This window comes from Danio rerio, chromosome 12 (assembly GCF_049306965.1).
Source record: "Danio rerio strain Tuebingen ecotype United States chromosome 12, GRCz12tu, whole genome shotgun sequence".
Taxonomy (NCBI): domain Eukaryota; kingdom Metazoa; phylum Chordata; class Actinopteri; order Cypriniformes; family Danionidae; genus Danio; species Danio rerio.
The window spans coordinates 27,049,599-27,064,390 of record NC_133187.1 but is presented as its reverse complement, the minus strand read 5'-3'; the positions used below and the strand labels follow the sequence as shown (position 1 = coordinate 27,064,390).

The window sequence follows — 14,792 nt, the reverse complement described above, 5'->3', positions numbered from 1 at the left end:
TTATTGTTGATTCCCAAAATGAAATAAATCATACGCTTAGCAAGTAGTTCTGGAGAATTTGATGCTTCCACATTCAGACAGAATGCCCGAGCATACTGCCCGAGAGGGGTTTCAAAGATGGCCGCCGAGTGAAATGGCTTATCTTAAAGGGATTTTGGTAATATCAAAGACTATAGAATACACAAGACATGCCACTCGTATAGTTTTGAATAGGAAAAAGTGTAACAGTCAATATAGTGAATAAAGCCCCGCCTACTAGTATAGGAGCCAATCATTGATTGCTATATGGCGAATAAAGCCTGCCTTTTAGTACAGTAGCCAATCATGGATTGCTATAGACTGACAATACTCCAGGGGAGGAGCTTGGACCAGATGCGAGTTTCTGCAGATTTTGTGTGATTTGGACATTTAGAAATAAAACTAAAGAGACAGTTGCTGTTTAATTGTATTGGAAATACCTAATAAGAAATTCAAACGTGAGCTTGACAAGCAATTTTGGAGAATTTAGGTTTCCTTATAAAAACAGAACGCTCGAGCATCCTGCCCGAGAGGCGTTTCAAAGATGACTGCTGAGTAAAATGATTTGCCTTAAAGGGACTTAGGTAAAACTTGAGCGTGAGTCAGAATTTCAAGAAAAATGATCTCGAATTCTGACTTTTTTTCTCAGGATTTTGAGATGTAAACACTTAATTGCAAGTTCATTCATTTTCTTTCTGGCTTAGTCCCTTTATTAATCAGGGGTAGCCACAGCGGAATGAATCGCCAACTTATCCAGCGTAAGTTTTAAGCAGTGGATGCACTTCCAGCTGCAACCCATCACTAAGAAATTAAGTTATAAATCTAATTCTTAGAGAAATGTAGTTACATTACATAATATGCAAGATCGTCAAAACTTTCAATTCTGAGGAGAAAATGTCTAAAGGTATAAAAAAATAAAGCTAAATTTAAAATTTTTTAATTATAACATGTAAATGAGATGTAATTTATAAATCCCAACTGCTAGAAATGTTGTTATTAAAATATAAAAAAGCTTGAATTGTGTGATAAATAGATATTAAGTCAGCTATTTTATCTTTGTTCTAGTGCTGGAAATAAGTTTATAACCAATCAAAAGTGACAGTGATGACTTGCATCCCTATTTCAAATAAATACTTTTGATTTTCTATCTATATTTCACGATATAACCATTTAACTGTATATTAAAATGCATAAGAAATTGCTTTTTGAAACATTTAAAAACAGTAATGACCCCAAACATGTGAGCAGCAGGGTTTATTTTACAAGGTTTCAGCATTTATTATTTATTAAACATCCATTTATTTAAAGACATCTTTGACTTTGAGGATTCACTGCAATCATTTTAAAAGGTTATTATTGTATCACTTATACTGTGTTGAGCAATCATCTGACTGCAAACAGGATATTTCATATTGTAGCTATAACAGGAAGCAACAAGCCTTATTATAATTTCCTGAGTGGTGAATGAGCACAATTACTTGTATTTAAAATATCTACATATTTTGTTTGTCACGCAACGTTTGTTTTCAGCACAGCATGTTACAGATGTAATTATTAATTAGAACTCAACATGGTTTATTGACATAATTAATGCTCAAGTCTGTATAACAGAGAGAAATGAAATAATCGCCTGGGTCTAATGTTCATGTAAAATGAATGAGGCCGAAAGGCATCCACAGGGGACAGCCCTTAGATTAGATTGGCCCTAATGAAAAAAAAACTTTAACTGGGTCTCAAACAACAAACACATAATGTGAATCTAAAATGTGCTGTGTGCATGCAGTGCTTGCACTTATAGCATTGCTGTTTACTTCATTAATCACGCAAACACACATAATCAGCCATTTTATCCCAACACAGAGCTTCAGTATATCTGCGGTTAGGCTGTATGCTTTTGAAAAACATTTTAGAGTATCCAAAAATGTAATTAAAAGATGGTTTCATTTGAGGAAACCTTCCTATTATTCGCTATCCAACATCTGAAAGCAGAACTGAGTGATATTTAAACTCCTGACAGAAAGTGAATGTGGTGTAAAACCCGCTTGAGAACCAGACTGTTCCGCAGACCAGATCCCATTTGTCTCTGGGTCTCCTGCCTAGTTAAAGGCTAATCTTTCAGAGCAAGGGCGCTAAATTTAGCCTAGCATCCGCTCCAGTGCTGGAGGCCATAGGGAGCTGCGCAAGTCATGGCTCATATGGATGTGGCTGTAATGGAGAGGCATTTTTCTTTAAGCTCTAGCTCACATCTACTTCTCAATGCCAGAGATATTAAAAACCAAACCCCTTGCTGCTGTGGGTGAACGTTTATGACTTCTATCTATGAAGATTTCTATCTGCATTAAAGAAACACTCCGCTTTTTGTAGAAAATAGGTTTATTTGAGAATTTTCTCAAAGTTAAAGAGTTGAGTTTTACCAGATTGGAAGCCATTCAACCGATCTCTGGAAGCACTTAACTTAGCATAGTGCATTGAATTAGATATGACCATTAGCATCTCTATTTAAAACTCTTCTTTAGTTACATTGTGTATTAAAACCAACAGATAAATAAAATGTGCTATTTCCTGAGCTATGTAGTTACATAATGTACTAAGACGGATGTAAAAAAAAGTTGGTATTTTCTACGTTGCTATGGCTAGGAACTATACTCTTATTCTGGCGTAATAATAAAGGAACTTTGCTGCCATAGTACAATGGCGCAATGATATTACGCAGCATCTGAAAACAGTCCCCGGCACCAAGCTGTACACTTACATCACCAGTTAGAATCTCCGAAATATCATTGCACCTGCTGCAGCTATAATACAGCAGCAAAGTTTCTTGATTATTACGCCGGAATGAAAGTATAGTTTCTAGTCATGTTGACTAGGAGTTTGAAGTTTTCATTTGACAGCAATCTTAATACATCATGTAACTACAGAAGAGTCAAGCTTTAAATAGGAAATATATATAAATATGAATTTAGTGAGATGCTAATGGTCTAATCTGATTCAATGATCTATGCTAAGCTAAGCTAAAAATGCTCCTGCTAGACCTGGAGATCGGCTGAAAGGTTAAAAATGGTAGAAGAACTGTTTAACTCTGAAGAAGTTGTAAAATAATATATTTTTTTTTAAAGAAAAGTGGAATGTTCCTTCAAGAACAAACATATTTTGCAGGCTGAGGTGTCAAAAGCCACCGGGATTAGTGTTAAGGTTAACTGTGTATGTCTTTTGGCTATACATTTTGTAAGACTCCACAGGTAATGTGTGTATGGTGTGTGCAATCTTACCATGATCAGGTGTCTAACAGCTGCAGCAACAAAACGAGACAAGCAAACAGTCACTAAAAAGTAGGCAAAAACACTTTGATCCATGTCAAAACAGGGCAAATCATAGGTTTAATTTCCCCCGCTCAAAACCAGTTATGTTTGTTTGTGTTCAATTAACTTTAGCTGAATTTCAGACACACTTCACACATACAGTCGCTAAACTGCAAACAGGGATGTCAGTCATTAGCATGTGGATGTGTGAAATTCATGCAGTTTTACGTATTTTGTAAAAAGTGAGCCACAGCGATTAATCCTTCTATATTTCATTTCAGATGACTGAGACTCATGAGCAAATAACAGTTAATCTTTTATGTATTACTGAGAAATGATGGAGGATGGCTGTGGTGTCCATCTCCTGTATAAATAACACTGCTGAATATTTTGTTATGCCTGTACTTTGTTATGAGGAAGTGAAGAAAGAACATTCACAAAGAACTTTGTGATGAATTTTAGCGATGAAAAGTTTGGATGCAGCTGTTATTTTTATGATTTTTTTGTATTGAAAAACAAATGTCACATGAATTGAAAACTAAAACTAAAAAGTGAGACTAAATAGGCAAACCAAAATAAACTTCATAACCAAACAATCAAAATGCAAAACAAAAGAGGAGAAATTTTTACAACTTAAAACTTGTTACTAGAAGGGATACAGCTTCAGACGAACATTAACAAGAATAATTCAATTATTTATTAAATTAGCAATTAATAATAATAATAATAATAATAATAATAATAATAATAATTTCTTACATTTATATAGAGATTTTTTGGACACTCAAAGCCCTTTTACAAATCTTTTACAAATTGTTTGGGGGAATCTCATCCACCACCACTGTGCAGCATCAACCTGGATGACGCGATGGCAGCCATATTGCGCTAGACCGCAAACCACACACAGCTGATTGGTGAAGAGGAGACAGAGTGATGAAGCCAATTATAGTTAGGAAGCCAATTATGATATTAATAAAATTTCGCCAGAATGCCAGGGTTACTCTTTTTAGAAGGACATCCTGGGATTTTTAAAGACCATAGAGAGTTGGGACCTTTATTTAACATCTCATCCGAAAGATGGCGCTCACTGAGCAATATAGAGTCCCCTTCACTATACTGGGACATTAGGACCCACACAGACAGCCGGTAGAGTGCCCCCTGCTAGTCTCACTAAAGACCTGATTTATACTTTGCCTGGTGCCAAGTCGCTGACCTCCTCTGACTGCGCGCGCGCATCTCACGAAACGGACAAGGCTTTTATACTTGATGTGTTTGCCATTGTGGTATTTTATAAAACGACAGGGGGTGTTCAAAAGAAACCCACCATAAAACCAAACAGATAAACAGAGAAGTAGAAAGTTTCTGGAACTACGTCATATCTTTATTATCGCGATTTCAATAATATCGTAATATCAAGAGTTTTCAACTATTTTTATAAATTATTTTAATGATAAGGATTTTTATAAATATTAATGATTTTTTCAATTTAAAGTTTGATGCATCATATGCTTTTGTTCATATCTCGGACAGTTCCACCTTTTAAATTTATTAAAATGTTAATAACAACAGAGCATGCGTTACTCTACAAGTATATTTTTTATTGTGGCAAGATAAAAAGCAAAAAAAATAAAACTTCAAAAATTCTATAAACTAAAGACTTTTTAAAATAAAACCTCAACGATCCACACATTTACTGTCTGGCTAGTTTTTGCCCTCTACTGATATGCTAAAAAAGCAATAATGCTCCGACACTCCTGACTATCATCACCAATAAAGCCTAAAAAAACAGGGCTTTAGTATATTGTAGACTGATAGGTTCAAATATTATTTTCCAGTTATTAAAGAAATAATTTGTGACTTTATTTTAGTTTTGTAACTATTAAATTGTTTTAAATTCAAAACTGTAATATATACATCAGTGTAAAACCTATGAATGTTGGAAAAACATATTTCTGTAATTGTGTACCTGTAACTTATCACTCAAGTTTTTTTAAACTTTTACAAAAACTTTTCTCTTTTCCCGCTGCTGTTGTAATTTCTAGCCAAGAATGATTGGTCATCTGATAATCCATATGATTACGCATGGACGGATCATAAAGATGTCTGTACAGGTGTACCTTTTTCGTACAAAATATCTTCACTGTGTTTCATATTCAACTTAAATCAAATGTAGGGCCATGCGAACTGTTCGCTCGAGTCAAAAAGAAAAAAAAAGGGTGCTACGGCAGTCAAAATCATGTCGCGCGCACCCAAAGCGAGTCTCCACAAACACAGCAATGATGTCACATTTGCAGCATGCACAACTACTCTTGCTAGATCGGATATGGTTGCGGCTGGAAGTTAATGAGAATTATTTATATTAATTATTTAATTTCCCATTTATTGTACTTTATTGACGTCTACACCCACCCCAACCTTAAACCCAACCATAACAGTAACGTAAAAACAGTAGCAGTACCGAGGACTATTTACAATATCTATTAAATTACCCAATAAATTGTATTTTTAACGCCTACCCCCACCCCAACCCTAAACCCGACCGTCACAGTACTGTAAATATATTAATTATTGTTAACAGTGTAATAAAAAATTGCTTCTATTTTAATGTGAATACCGCACTTCCGGCGGGCCGCGTATCCAATCTAGACTTTCCCATGTGGTCTCCCATGCAGGTATGGGCGCAGCCCTGCTTAGCTTAGATAGCTAGCTGCCGTCTAAGATTGTATTAGATTAAATTGTTAAATTGTGCTTGATTAAAGTCTATGTTTACCCCAACCCTTAACTTACTCCCCTCAGTAATGTAAAAAATAGTATCCACAGCTGTATCCCTTTTAGATTTTACTTTTGTCCACCAAACAAAACTCTAAAAAAAAACAAGCAAACCAAAACAAAACTCAAATCAAATCAAACAAGCTAAACAAAACAAAGGCAGACAAAATTGAATGTTTTAAACTTAAAAATACTGTATTTTAGCTGAAAAAAAAACAAATGAACAAAATAAGTTAAGAAATACAAAACACAACACAAAACAAATCATTACAAATGAATCACAAATGGAAGTATGGGTAAGTGCTTTTCTGCAATAAAAGTGAAATAAAGGAAACCAGACAAAACGTAAAAACACAAGAAAGACCAGATGTCCAGAAGGTTAATTTCAAGCATTTAAGTGTGTTCAGACTTTGACAGTTAGTGTTGATGTGTTTGTGAAGTGTTGCGTTACCTGTGGAGTCTCTGTGGATAAAAAAACTAACCTCAATCTGCATCAATAATCATTTGTTTTCAGTTGTCTCTCCATGCCACCACAGATTAATGGGATCATGGGTATCGTTAATTATAGGATCTTTGTTACTGACGTCTGGGATTGACTGGCCCATTTCCTAGATTGACAACTCCGGCTTAGACCCTCTTACCCATCAGTGTCACCGAGTATGACCAATGCAGTAATTACACATGTGCCAATCCTGTCACCAAGATCAGTCACTCCTAGGTGAAGGTTGAATCAAAATGATGGAAACTTAATCAGATGTGTCATGCCATCTCAGAGGATAATCTCTGCAGGTGCCAATCATGGAGGAACAAGGTAAGGGCTGCTTTGTGACGTGGAGTGTGTCTATCCTGCTGTTTTCTATTACGTTTGTCTCTAGGCTACGGGTGGGAGTACAGCTAACTATATGAGTGCGCACAAAAGGCACGACAAGTTTGGCTTTGAGGAGTGCGATGCCATGGGAAATAATGCCAAAATGGTCAACGAGGTTGGTTTGCACACCTCGTCTCTCGGGAAACCAGGAAGAAGCTGTCATCAGGAGCATCGATCCAGTTGGGTCGTCTCTTACGGAGCATCAAGCCACTGCCACGAAGGCTGGAGCCACCGGTGCTGCTCCCATTATGCTGCTGAAAAAAGAGAAGAGATGGGACTCTTAAAGGCGAAGTGGGTTTTTATCTTAAAATAACCTCTTAACCCAGTTTGTTGTTAATTCACTACAGTTAACATGGGGTTTATCTGCCTTAAACACGTAAACGCTGAGAATTTCTGAGCACCATACAAATATTGTGAGCAGTCTACTTAAATGTGTCAATCATTTTGACCAATAGAGTGTGGCTATTGTAGCAGGCTGATCCAGAGAGAGTGGTTGCTTCTCAATTTGCGTTCTTCAGCGATCTTGCGTCCTCGTGCATGTGTAACAGCATCCTGAACCGCCAAAGTTCAGTACCAAAACTCAAGACTGCAAGACAGAGGGTTCGTGAAAAGTTCCCAGATGCGTTCTTGGTATTGAGGATGCACAGATGCAGACTTGAGCTCAGAACTCACTCTAGAAGTTCCAGAAGTTATTGCGACAGAATAAAGGAGGTGGAAAGTGCAGCATTTTATATAGATTTATTATTAAAGTTCAAAGATATAACTTATTGATCTCAGGAGTTTCCCTAAATAAAAGAGTGAAAGTAAAAATTACTCTTAAAATCTTATTAAAATATGTTTGGGAAAAAAATCGTTGTATGAATGCTGTAATGTTTAAATAGTTTTTCGTTAAAAATATGTGAAGGTCATGTGACCATCAGGAAGAACGCAGCGGCTCATTTCTTACAGGACGTGGTGTGTTCTTGCGGTCTCATGAGTTTGTTCTTCCGAGGTGACCAGGCAAAGTTGGTATTCAGAAGAACGCAAGTCCTTTATCTGCCTTTTTGGAATTGAGAAACAGCCAGTGTTTATCAAGTGAGAGATCAGGGGGATAGGAATTCACTTGAAGAAGTGCAGGCCAAAATTAGAAAGCTTGCCATAAAACGCAGAGAAAGATCGAGGGGCTTTTACAAAGTGGGGAAATGTAACTGTCCAGACGGCAAACTGCAAGTTTCTTCAAACGAAGTTGAAGAACAAACTGAAATGATGTAATTTTTAACAAAATTGCTGAAACAAATCTCATTACGAGTTAATTTAAGCAGTTTGGAACCACTCACCAATGCAAACTTTTTGGCTCCCAAACATTATTGATCTTTCATTGTTCTGTGGCAATTAGGGAACTGGAGGATGTGTTCTAAAACTATGCCTTCTTTGACATCATGCCAAATCTTCTTGCTCTTTTTAGAAAATCATATTCCAATACATTTCCAGTAGCTTTTTTCAGGTCATTTAAGACTGGAGTTGGTCACGAACGGGGAACCTCAGAGGTTTACAAAAAATAAATAAATAACAAGAATGATTTCCAGAACATTTGGTCATTTCTTTAATGATGTTTTTTTGAGATTTTTAAACCTTGGATGAATAGAATACTGCAGAGAATTGACAGGAAATTGTCGGGAGCAGAAAGAGGGGAAAGATTAGCAAAGGACCTAGAGCTGGGAGTTGAACTCAGGTCACCGTGAGCACCAGGGTGATATGTTGCCGCACTTAACTACTAGGCTACTGGCACCGACAACATTTGGCCTCTTCTATCAATTTCTATGAATACAACACTCACATTTACAGGCTTTCCTGGATGTGTGGGAACCCTCTTTAATTAAACATTGTTTTTTATCAGTGTACACAGCGGAGCCATTTAGACTCATGGGTAATAAAAAACAATGCAAAGAAAGCTGCACTTCTGGGAATCTCATCCCATGTGCAAGAGGCTAGAGAACGCTGTTTGCCAGATGTTTGTAATTTACAGTCATTGTTGTTGTGTATATAGGTACATACGAGCAGAGTGACACGTTTACATCCTTGCTGAAAAAAGTATACCAACACTCAGCCTTTTCAAACTTATTTCAGCTCTCAAAAGAACTTTAAGTATATCGAGGCCTTCATTATTACCACAATAAAAAGTGAACTCTAGTTACTTTGATATCGCAAAAGGCACAAAGTCTTAATAACAGCCCAGTTGTCCAATATTGGGTGTTTTTCCTCTGAAACCCAACCTAGAACTTAAATAAATATGCCTGGTCCTGCATGTCAAATAAAAATAATATCTTCAGTGATAAACAGCAGATAATAAAGCAACTTCTAATATTCTTCCCTTTTAAAAGTGACAGGCCAAAAATGAGGTGAAGATCCATCCACTATATTTACATTATTCATCTCGTGTCACAAACAGCGGCTGCCTTTGAGTTTGTTTTGGTGTCCCTCACTCCTCATTTCCATTTTATCCATCTGCAATAATCTGTGGGAAACCGCCGAAGCTGGAGATTGAAGCTGTCACCTGAAGCAATTCACATCATCAACAGTATCTGAATCTGAATATGTTATAAGATGAACTCTCTCTTTTTCTCAGCAATACAAATGCCAGTGAGTTATTATCTCCCAGCTCGATGAAAACAGAGGTAATATCTAGAGACTTTCCTGCTTCAGTCTATGTAGTGGGACAAGTACAGCACCCATAAAACTGAGCAACACAAAAAGATGGTGTGTAGGAGGAGACATGTTTTTTTTTATTTAGTTTTGCTGTAGAAACAACATTATAACTTGTGGGAATAGTCTATGTCCAGGACATATTAATTTGTGGGAATGCCATAGCATGTTGAGGCCATGACATATTAACTTGTGGCAATGACATCATTTTGTGACGGCTAAGGAATGTGAGGGTGTGGGGGTTGGTCCTTTAATTTTGGGGGTTGCAAAGGACCTGTGTTCAGGCAGGGTTGCTCTGTGGTAGAAATTTACAGCGGAACCCTGTGGCAGTCATGGAGGAGTGAAGAGCATGAGACTGAAAGACCACAGTGACAGACGAGTCTTCGCACTGATCCCATGGGCCAGCCTGATCACCCGCCGGTGACCCACTCACACCTGCAGCTTCTCCATGATGAATGTCCAGCATTGTCCAGCCTCCGGTGCCTAGACTCTGCATTGGTCGTTTGACCAGAGAAGAAATGGTCGTGCCCAATTGAGCCTGATTTCTCTCAAGGTTTTTTACTTCACTTTCGTCAATTGGTGAAGTTTGTTCCTCGCCAATGGCTTGCTTGGTTTGAGATTTGTGGAGGTGCACATTGTTGGATTTGCTCTTCATTGTTTGGACTTTAAGCAGAGAAATTTTAACTTCACTGAACTAAACTAAACTTCAATTCTGAAAACTGGACTGATAATTTACTAGAACTTCTATGTTAAGCTGCTTTGACACAATCTACATTGGAAAAGCGCTATAGAAATAAGCATGAATTGAATTAAATTGAGCCAAAAAACATTTTGCCCCTTAGCACTCTATCCCTGTTTCCTCCACAGTTGCAAAACCCATGTTTCTTTAACAACTTAAGGCCATGACTTCTGGACAAGGGTGGTTCCCCTACGATACAAATATTCCTTCCCTCTTGGTACAGTATGATCACATTCCAGGGTGGGTCCCCCTGAGTAGAATTACCATTTATTACCCCTCTAGGCACAATGCTAATCCCAAGGGGGCACCCTCAAAATAAGGGGCCCTGGCAATTTCCTGCCTGTTCTGATTGCTCTGGATGTGAATATGTTCCTACTCTAAGATCTTGTGGTCACGAGCTACCATGTCATGTCCTCAACATGCTATGATGTTCCCACAAACGATCATTCTGTGGCCTTGTTGCCTGGTTACAACACAAAAGCCAGTAAGATGTTATCTAATATGTAACCTTTCAATTTTAAGAGAAATAAAAAGCACCAGCAAATTCCAGAAACTGGCTTCAGTCAATCCCAATGTTACCAATAAATAAAGTCTGATACTTACCAGAATGGGCCCCACAATATGAGCTGGATTTTCTACGACAAAAAAGAGGTATGTAGTAAGAAATCTACACATTTTCTTTCCATTTTAGTTTCCATTTTAACAGTAAACCCACCTTGTCCTGTAGCACCAGCCCTCCTTTCTGCAGATTCAACCCTGCTGTGGTGATGGTAGCTTCGTTTTCCCAACATTCCAAGCGGGCCATGACTTGGAAGAGAAGAAAGCAGGCGTCGTGGAGGCTGCACCTGTAGGCCAGGGGTGCGATGAGGCCGTTGAACATGAGTTGCTGGACGGGACTCTGAAATGACAGAAGATTCACTGTGATCTGAGAGGTACAACTCAGTGGAGACAAATCAGATCTCTTGTCGCTCACCAAGATACTGCAAGACGCTGGTCAGGGTGCTCCTTGGAGCAGATTTGGGCTTCAAAGGTCTCCCTGTCATGCCCTCGGACACCCGGATCATATCTATTTATCAACCAGCAGTACAGAACAGACAAACGGAGATAGAAGCAAGTCAAAGAGCATGAAAGAGACATTCACACTTAGACACCAACATGAGGCATTCTGAACAGGCTGGCTTGATGGATGTTGCAGCGTAACACCAACCCTGCGGTGACAAATCTTTCTGACCGGACAACGATTTTCATGGAAGCAGCAGGCAGAGTCAAATCTCATTTGTTACACTGTTCATTCTTTCAGCCCTAGTGAACATATTTCTTGCAGCTGAACTCCAGAACATTGATCGGACCACATTGAACCCATTAAAATCTCTCCAACTTTGCCTTAAAATTCATTAAAAGTCCAGAGGTGTCGGAAGTTGTTTAAACCTGTTCTCTTCAAGCAGTTCTTCTTGTTGTCTTGGCAAACCTGGAGAGAAACAGTCTTGAAGATGTACCGATATAACTTCAATTCATTACCTCTTCAACAATTTATATCGAATGTGGAAAAAAAGGAGTTGAATTGGGTGATGCATTATCTACTGACACAAAATCCATTCTTTAAATTGAATGAAACCTGTGCCTTTGGGGAAGTGCTGAGACGATGTTTTCTCCAACTTCAACGTGTAAAACAAACTGTATTCTTCACCTCCGAGTTGTATTAAACCCCCATAATTCATTGTCTCATTTGCACGTTACATTTCAACGTTGTAAACCTGATTATTGTCATGCATAGTCTCTGATGGGCAGGCAAGATGTTGAACATAACCTGGTCAGCCAGCATGTTAAATGAGGTTGGAAAGAGGAAAACAAATGCAATGTTGCATTCACGGCAGCTTTCTCATGAGTGTGTGCATGTCAACAAGTTATGAAGGCACGGCAGGAGCCGATGGAGCTCATGCTGTCAGAGATTTCACATGATTGCCGCTCGGCTCGGCCTGTCGGAGTGCGTGCAACAGAGTGATGGACAGGTACACGAGACACATGAAACTACAAGGACTCAGATAGGATGGTTTCAGCCATGGTTTTATTTGTGTTTTGGTTGCCCACAAGACATTCAAACAAAGAAAAATAAAAGAGAGACAAACCAAACAGCATGCCCCCAACCCAGGTCCCTCGTGCGTCAGGACACAGATGTCAGAACAACTTCTTATGGCTGGGGATACATACAGACGTGTCTGGGGTGGAGACAGAGGTGAAATGGAAGCATAGAATGGAGTTTTCGCATGATGGGAGGGGACGATGCAGAAAAAAAAAAAAAGAAGCTGAAAACTTCTGATTGGACAAACGCAGAGCAAGTGACTCGCTCCCTTTCCCTGTTGATATGAGCTCTCCCTGTAAAACTGACCTATTTACAAGTGCCTGTCAAGAGGGAACTGCTCTCCTCTGAGCAAAGCCTGGCTACCATGGTCTGTAACTTCCTCTTTGGGTTTGATTGAAAGTGTGTTGCATATTTTGGGTATGTAGTCTGATGTATTTGAAAAAAAAACTTAAAAAGTATATGAGATCAAACTCAGCATTTAATTGATTAGCATTGGTGGTGTCCAAACTGGTTTCTGGAGGACCATTGCACTGCAGAGTTTAGCTTTAACACCGATTAGTTAAGGTCTTCTTTTAATCAAGATCGCCCCTGATGATTTACCTTAGAGACCAGGTAAACACAGTGGGGATGTGTAACCAGGTGAGTGATAAAACAATCCAATCCTCTATAGCACACTCTCTATAGTGTTTTCCTGGTACTGAAGTTTTAAAAACATCCATTTCCCACTAACATTTAAGCGCAGTTGAGTGCGTTCCTAAACACTGCTAATTTGCCATTGTATTCACCAGTACTCAACAGAAATGACTGTGATTGGCCGTGAGGGTCATCAGTTCAACGCTCAGATACACCGACACTGGAGCATTTTAAAGCCATGAAGATCAGTCGAGTCATCAGCAGATTGCTCGTTTGTGTTTGCATTTGGCAAAACATCGATGAAGTGAACTGATGACCTTCAAGGCCAAACACAGCAATTTCTGTTGAGCACTGGTCAACACAATGGCAAATCAGCTGTGTTTAAGAACGAGCGCTTAAATGTTAGCAGGAAATTTACTTTTTTTTATTTCAGTAGCGATTGGTCCTGAAATTCAGTATCGTGACAAGTCTAATATAGTGAAAGAATCGTTTATTAATTTGAGTTTGATAAATGGCATCTAAAACGTTTGTTTGGGAAAGATAACGTTAGCAAACTGTAGCCATTTCTCTTAGCTTAGCTGAAAATTAGGTCTGAAGTCCCTTTTTTATTTTCACTATCAATTCAGAATGGACCGTTGGGTCACTCGAAAGGTGGAGAAATAATACATTTTTCACTTTCTTTTCGCAGATAAGATATACAGCCAGGCGAAACTTCCAGGTTTCTTCCCACCGCAGGATTTGATTTTGATTTTTGATTTTGAACTAGATTTTGCTTTAAAAATGGCGGCCATGTGAAATCAGACTATTGAGTCCATAAGACTCCAAGTTGTCATATTCATTGCTTTATATTTTTAAAGAGACAAAGTGTGGACTGTGGTTTACGGTAGCACATATTGGACCTTAGAATGTTTCTGTGCAACTATAATGGTAGGTAATGGATTTAAGCCTTTCAGGAGCAAGGTTGGACAACCCTAATTAACACCAACCACATGCCAAATAATTAAATGGTAACCATTTGAGAACCTTTAAATTATTGGCATCATTGCAGATGATTTCTTTTGAACCTGCCTTGAGGGCCATTTCTTCTATTTGTGCCAACATAACACTTCCTAAGGCACAAAGTCCCAATCAATTACTTGACCATTGACCAACTCCATCAGCATTTTAAATTGGCAATTTGACAAATGACATACTAGTGTGCAAACTCTTGAACTTCAGGTTTTAAACATCAGCACTCATAAATAAGAGAACGACTTGTCTATCCCTGTTCCAACGGCATGACTTCATATTTCATAAATGATGCCTTCCAACATAATTAATTAGGCCATAAACTGTACCAATAATGAGACTGTCCATCATCCTTGCTTTACAGAAAAACACTCTTGAAGAGTTAGTTGTTAACCAACACTTCATCATTTAATTATTTACATGCATGCACTCTGAGCAGCTTGTCAATGTTAGCTACCGAATGATTGATTGGTTGCACACATAATAGCAATTCAATTAGCTATTCTACATAGTAGTTCATGAAATATTGTGTTGTACAGCAGTCTCCCTTAATGAAATAAAGACATATTCCTCTCTTAGAGACATTAATGCTCTCCTGGGTATAATCAGTGGTAAAACTCTTTAAGGCAGTTCAGTGTTAACAAAAAGCAAAGCGCAACCAAATAAAAAGCTCAAATTATAGTTGAAGCATCAATA

At 38.2% G+C, this 14,792-nt stretch overlaps 1 protein-coding gene across 7 annotated transcripts in view; it reads right to left on the bottom strand.

Annotated features, from left to right (window-relative positions):
* Positions 1–14,792, bottom strand: part of mta3 (metastasis associated 1 family, member 3) — a 65,030-nt gene that overhangs the window by 5,918 nt on the left and 44,320 nt on the right. For 3 of the 7 annotated variants that reach the window (XM_073917258.1, XM_073917262.1, XM_073917259.1), the window contains 5 exons: positions 11,349–11,441; positions 11,091–11,273; positions 10,979–11,010; positions 7,084–7,208; positions 3,288–3,307 (listed from right to left, as the gene is read on the bottom strand). In XM_073917258.1, the coding sequence (XP_073773359.1) occupies positions 3,301–3,307; positions 7,084–7,208; positions 10,979–11,010; positions 11,091–11,273; positions 11,349–11,441 (440 nt within the window). In that variant the 3' untranslated portion in view covers positions 3,288–3,300. The remainder of the gene's footprint in view (positions 1–3,287; positions 3,308–7,083; positions 7,209–10,978; positions 11,011–11,090; positions 11,274–11,348; positions 11,442–14,792) is intronic. The other 4 variants (XM_073917261.1, XM_073917257.1, XM_073917260.1 and 1 more) reach the window with 3 other exon arrangements.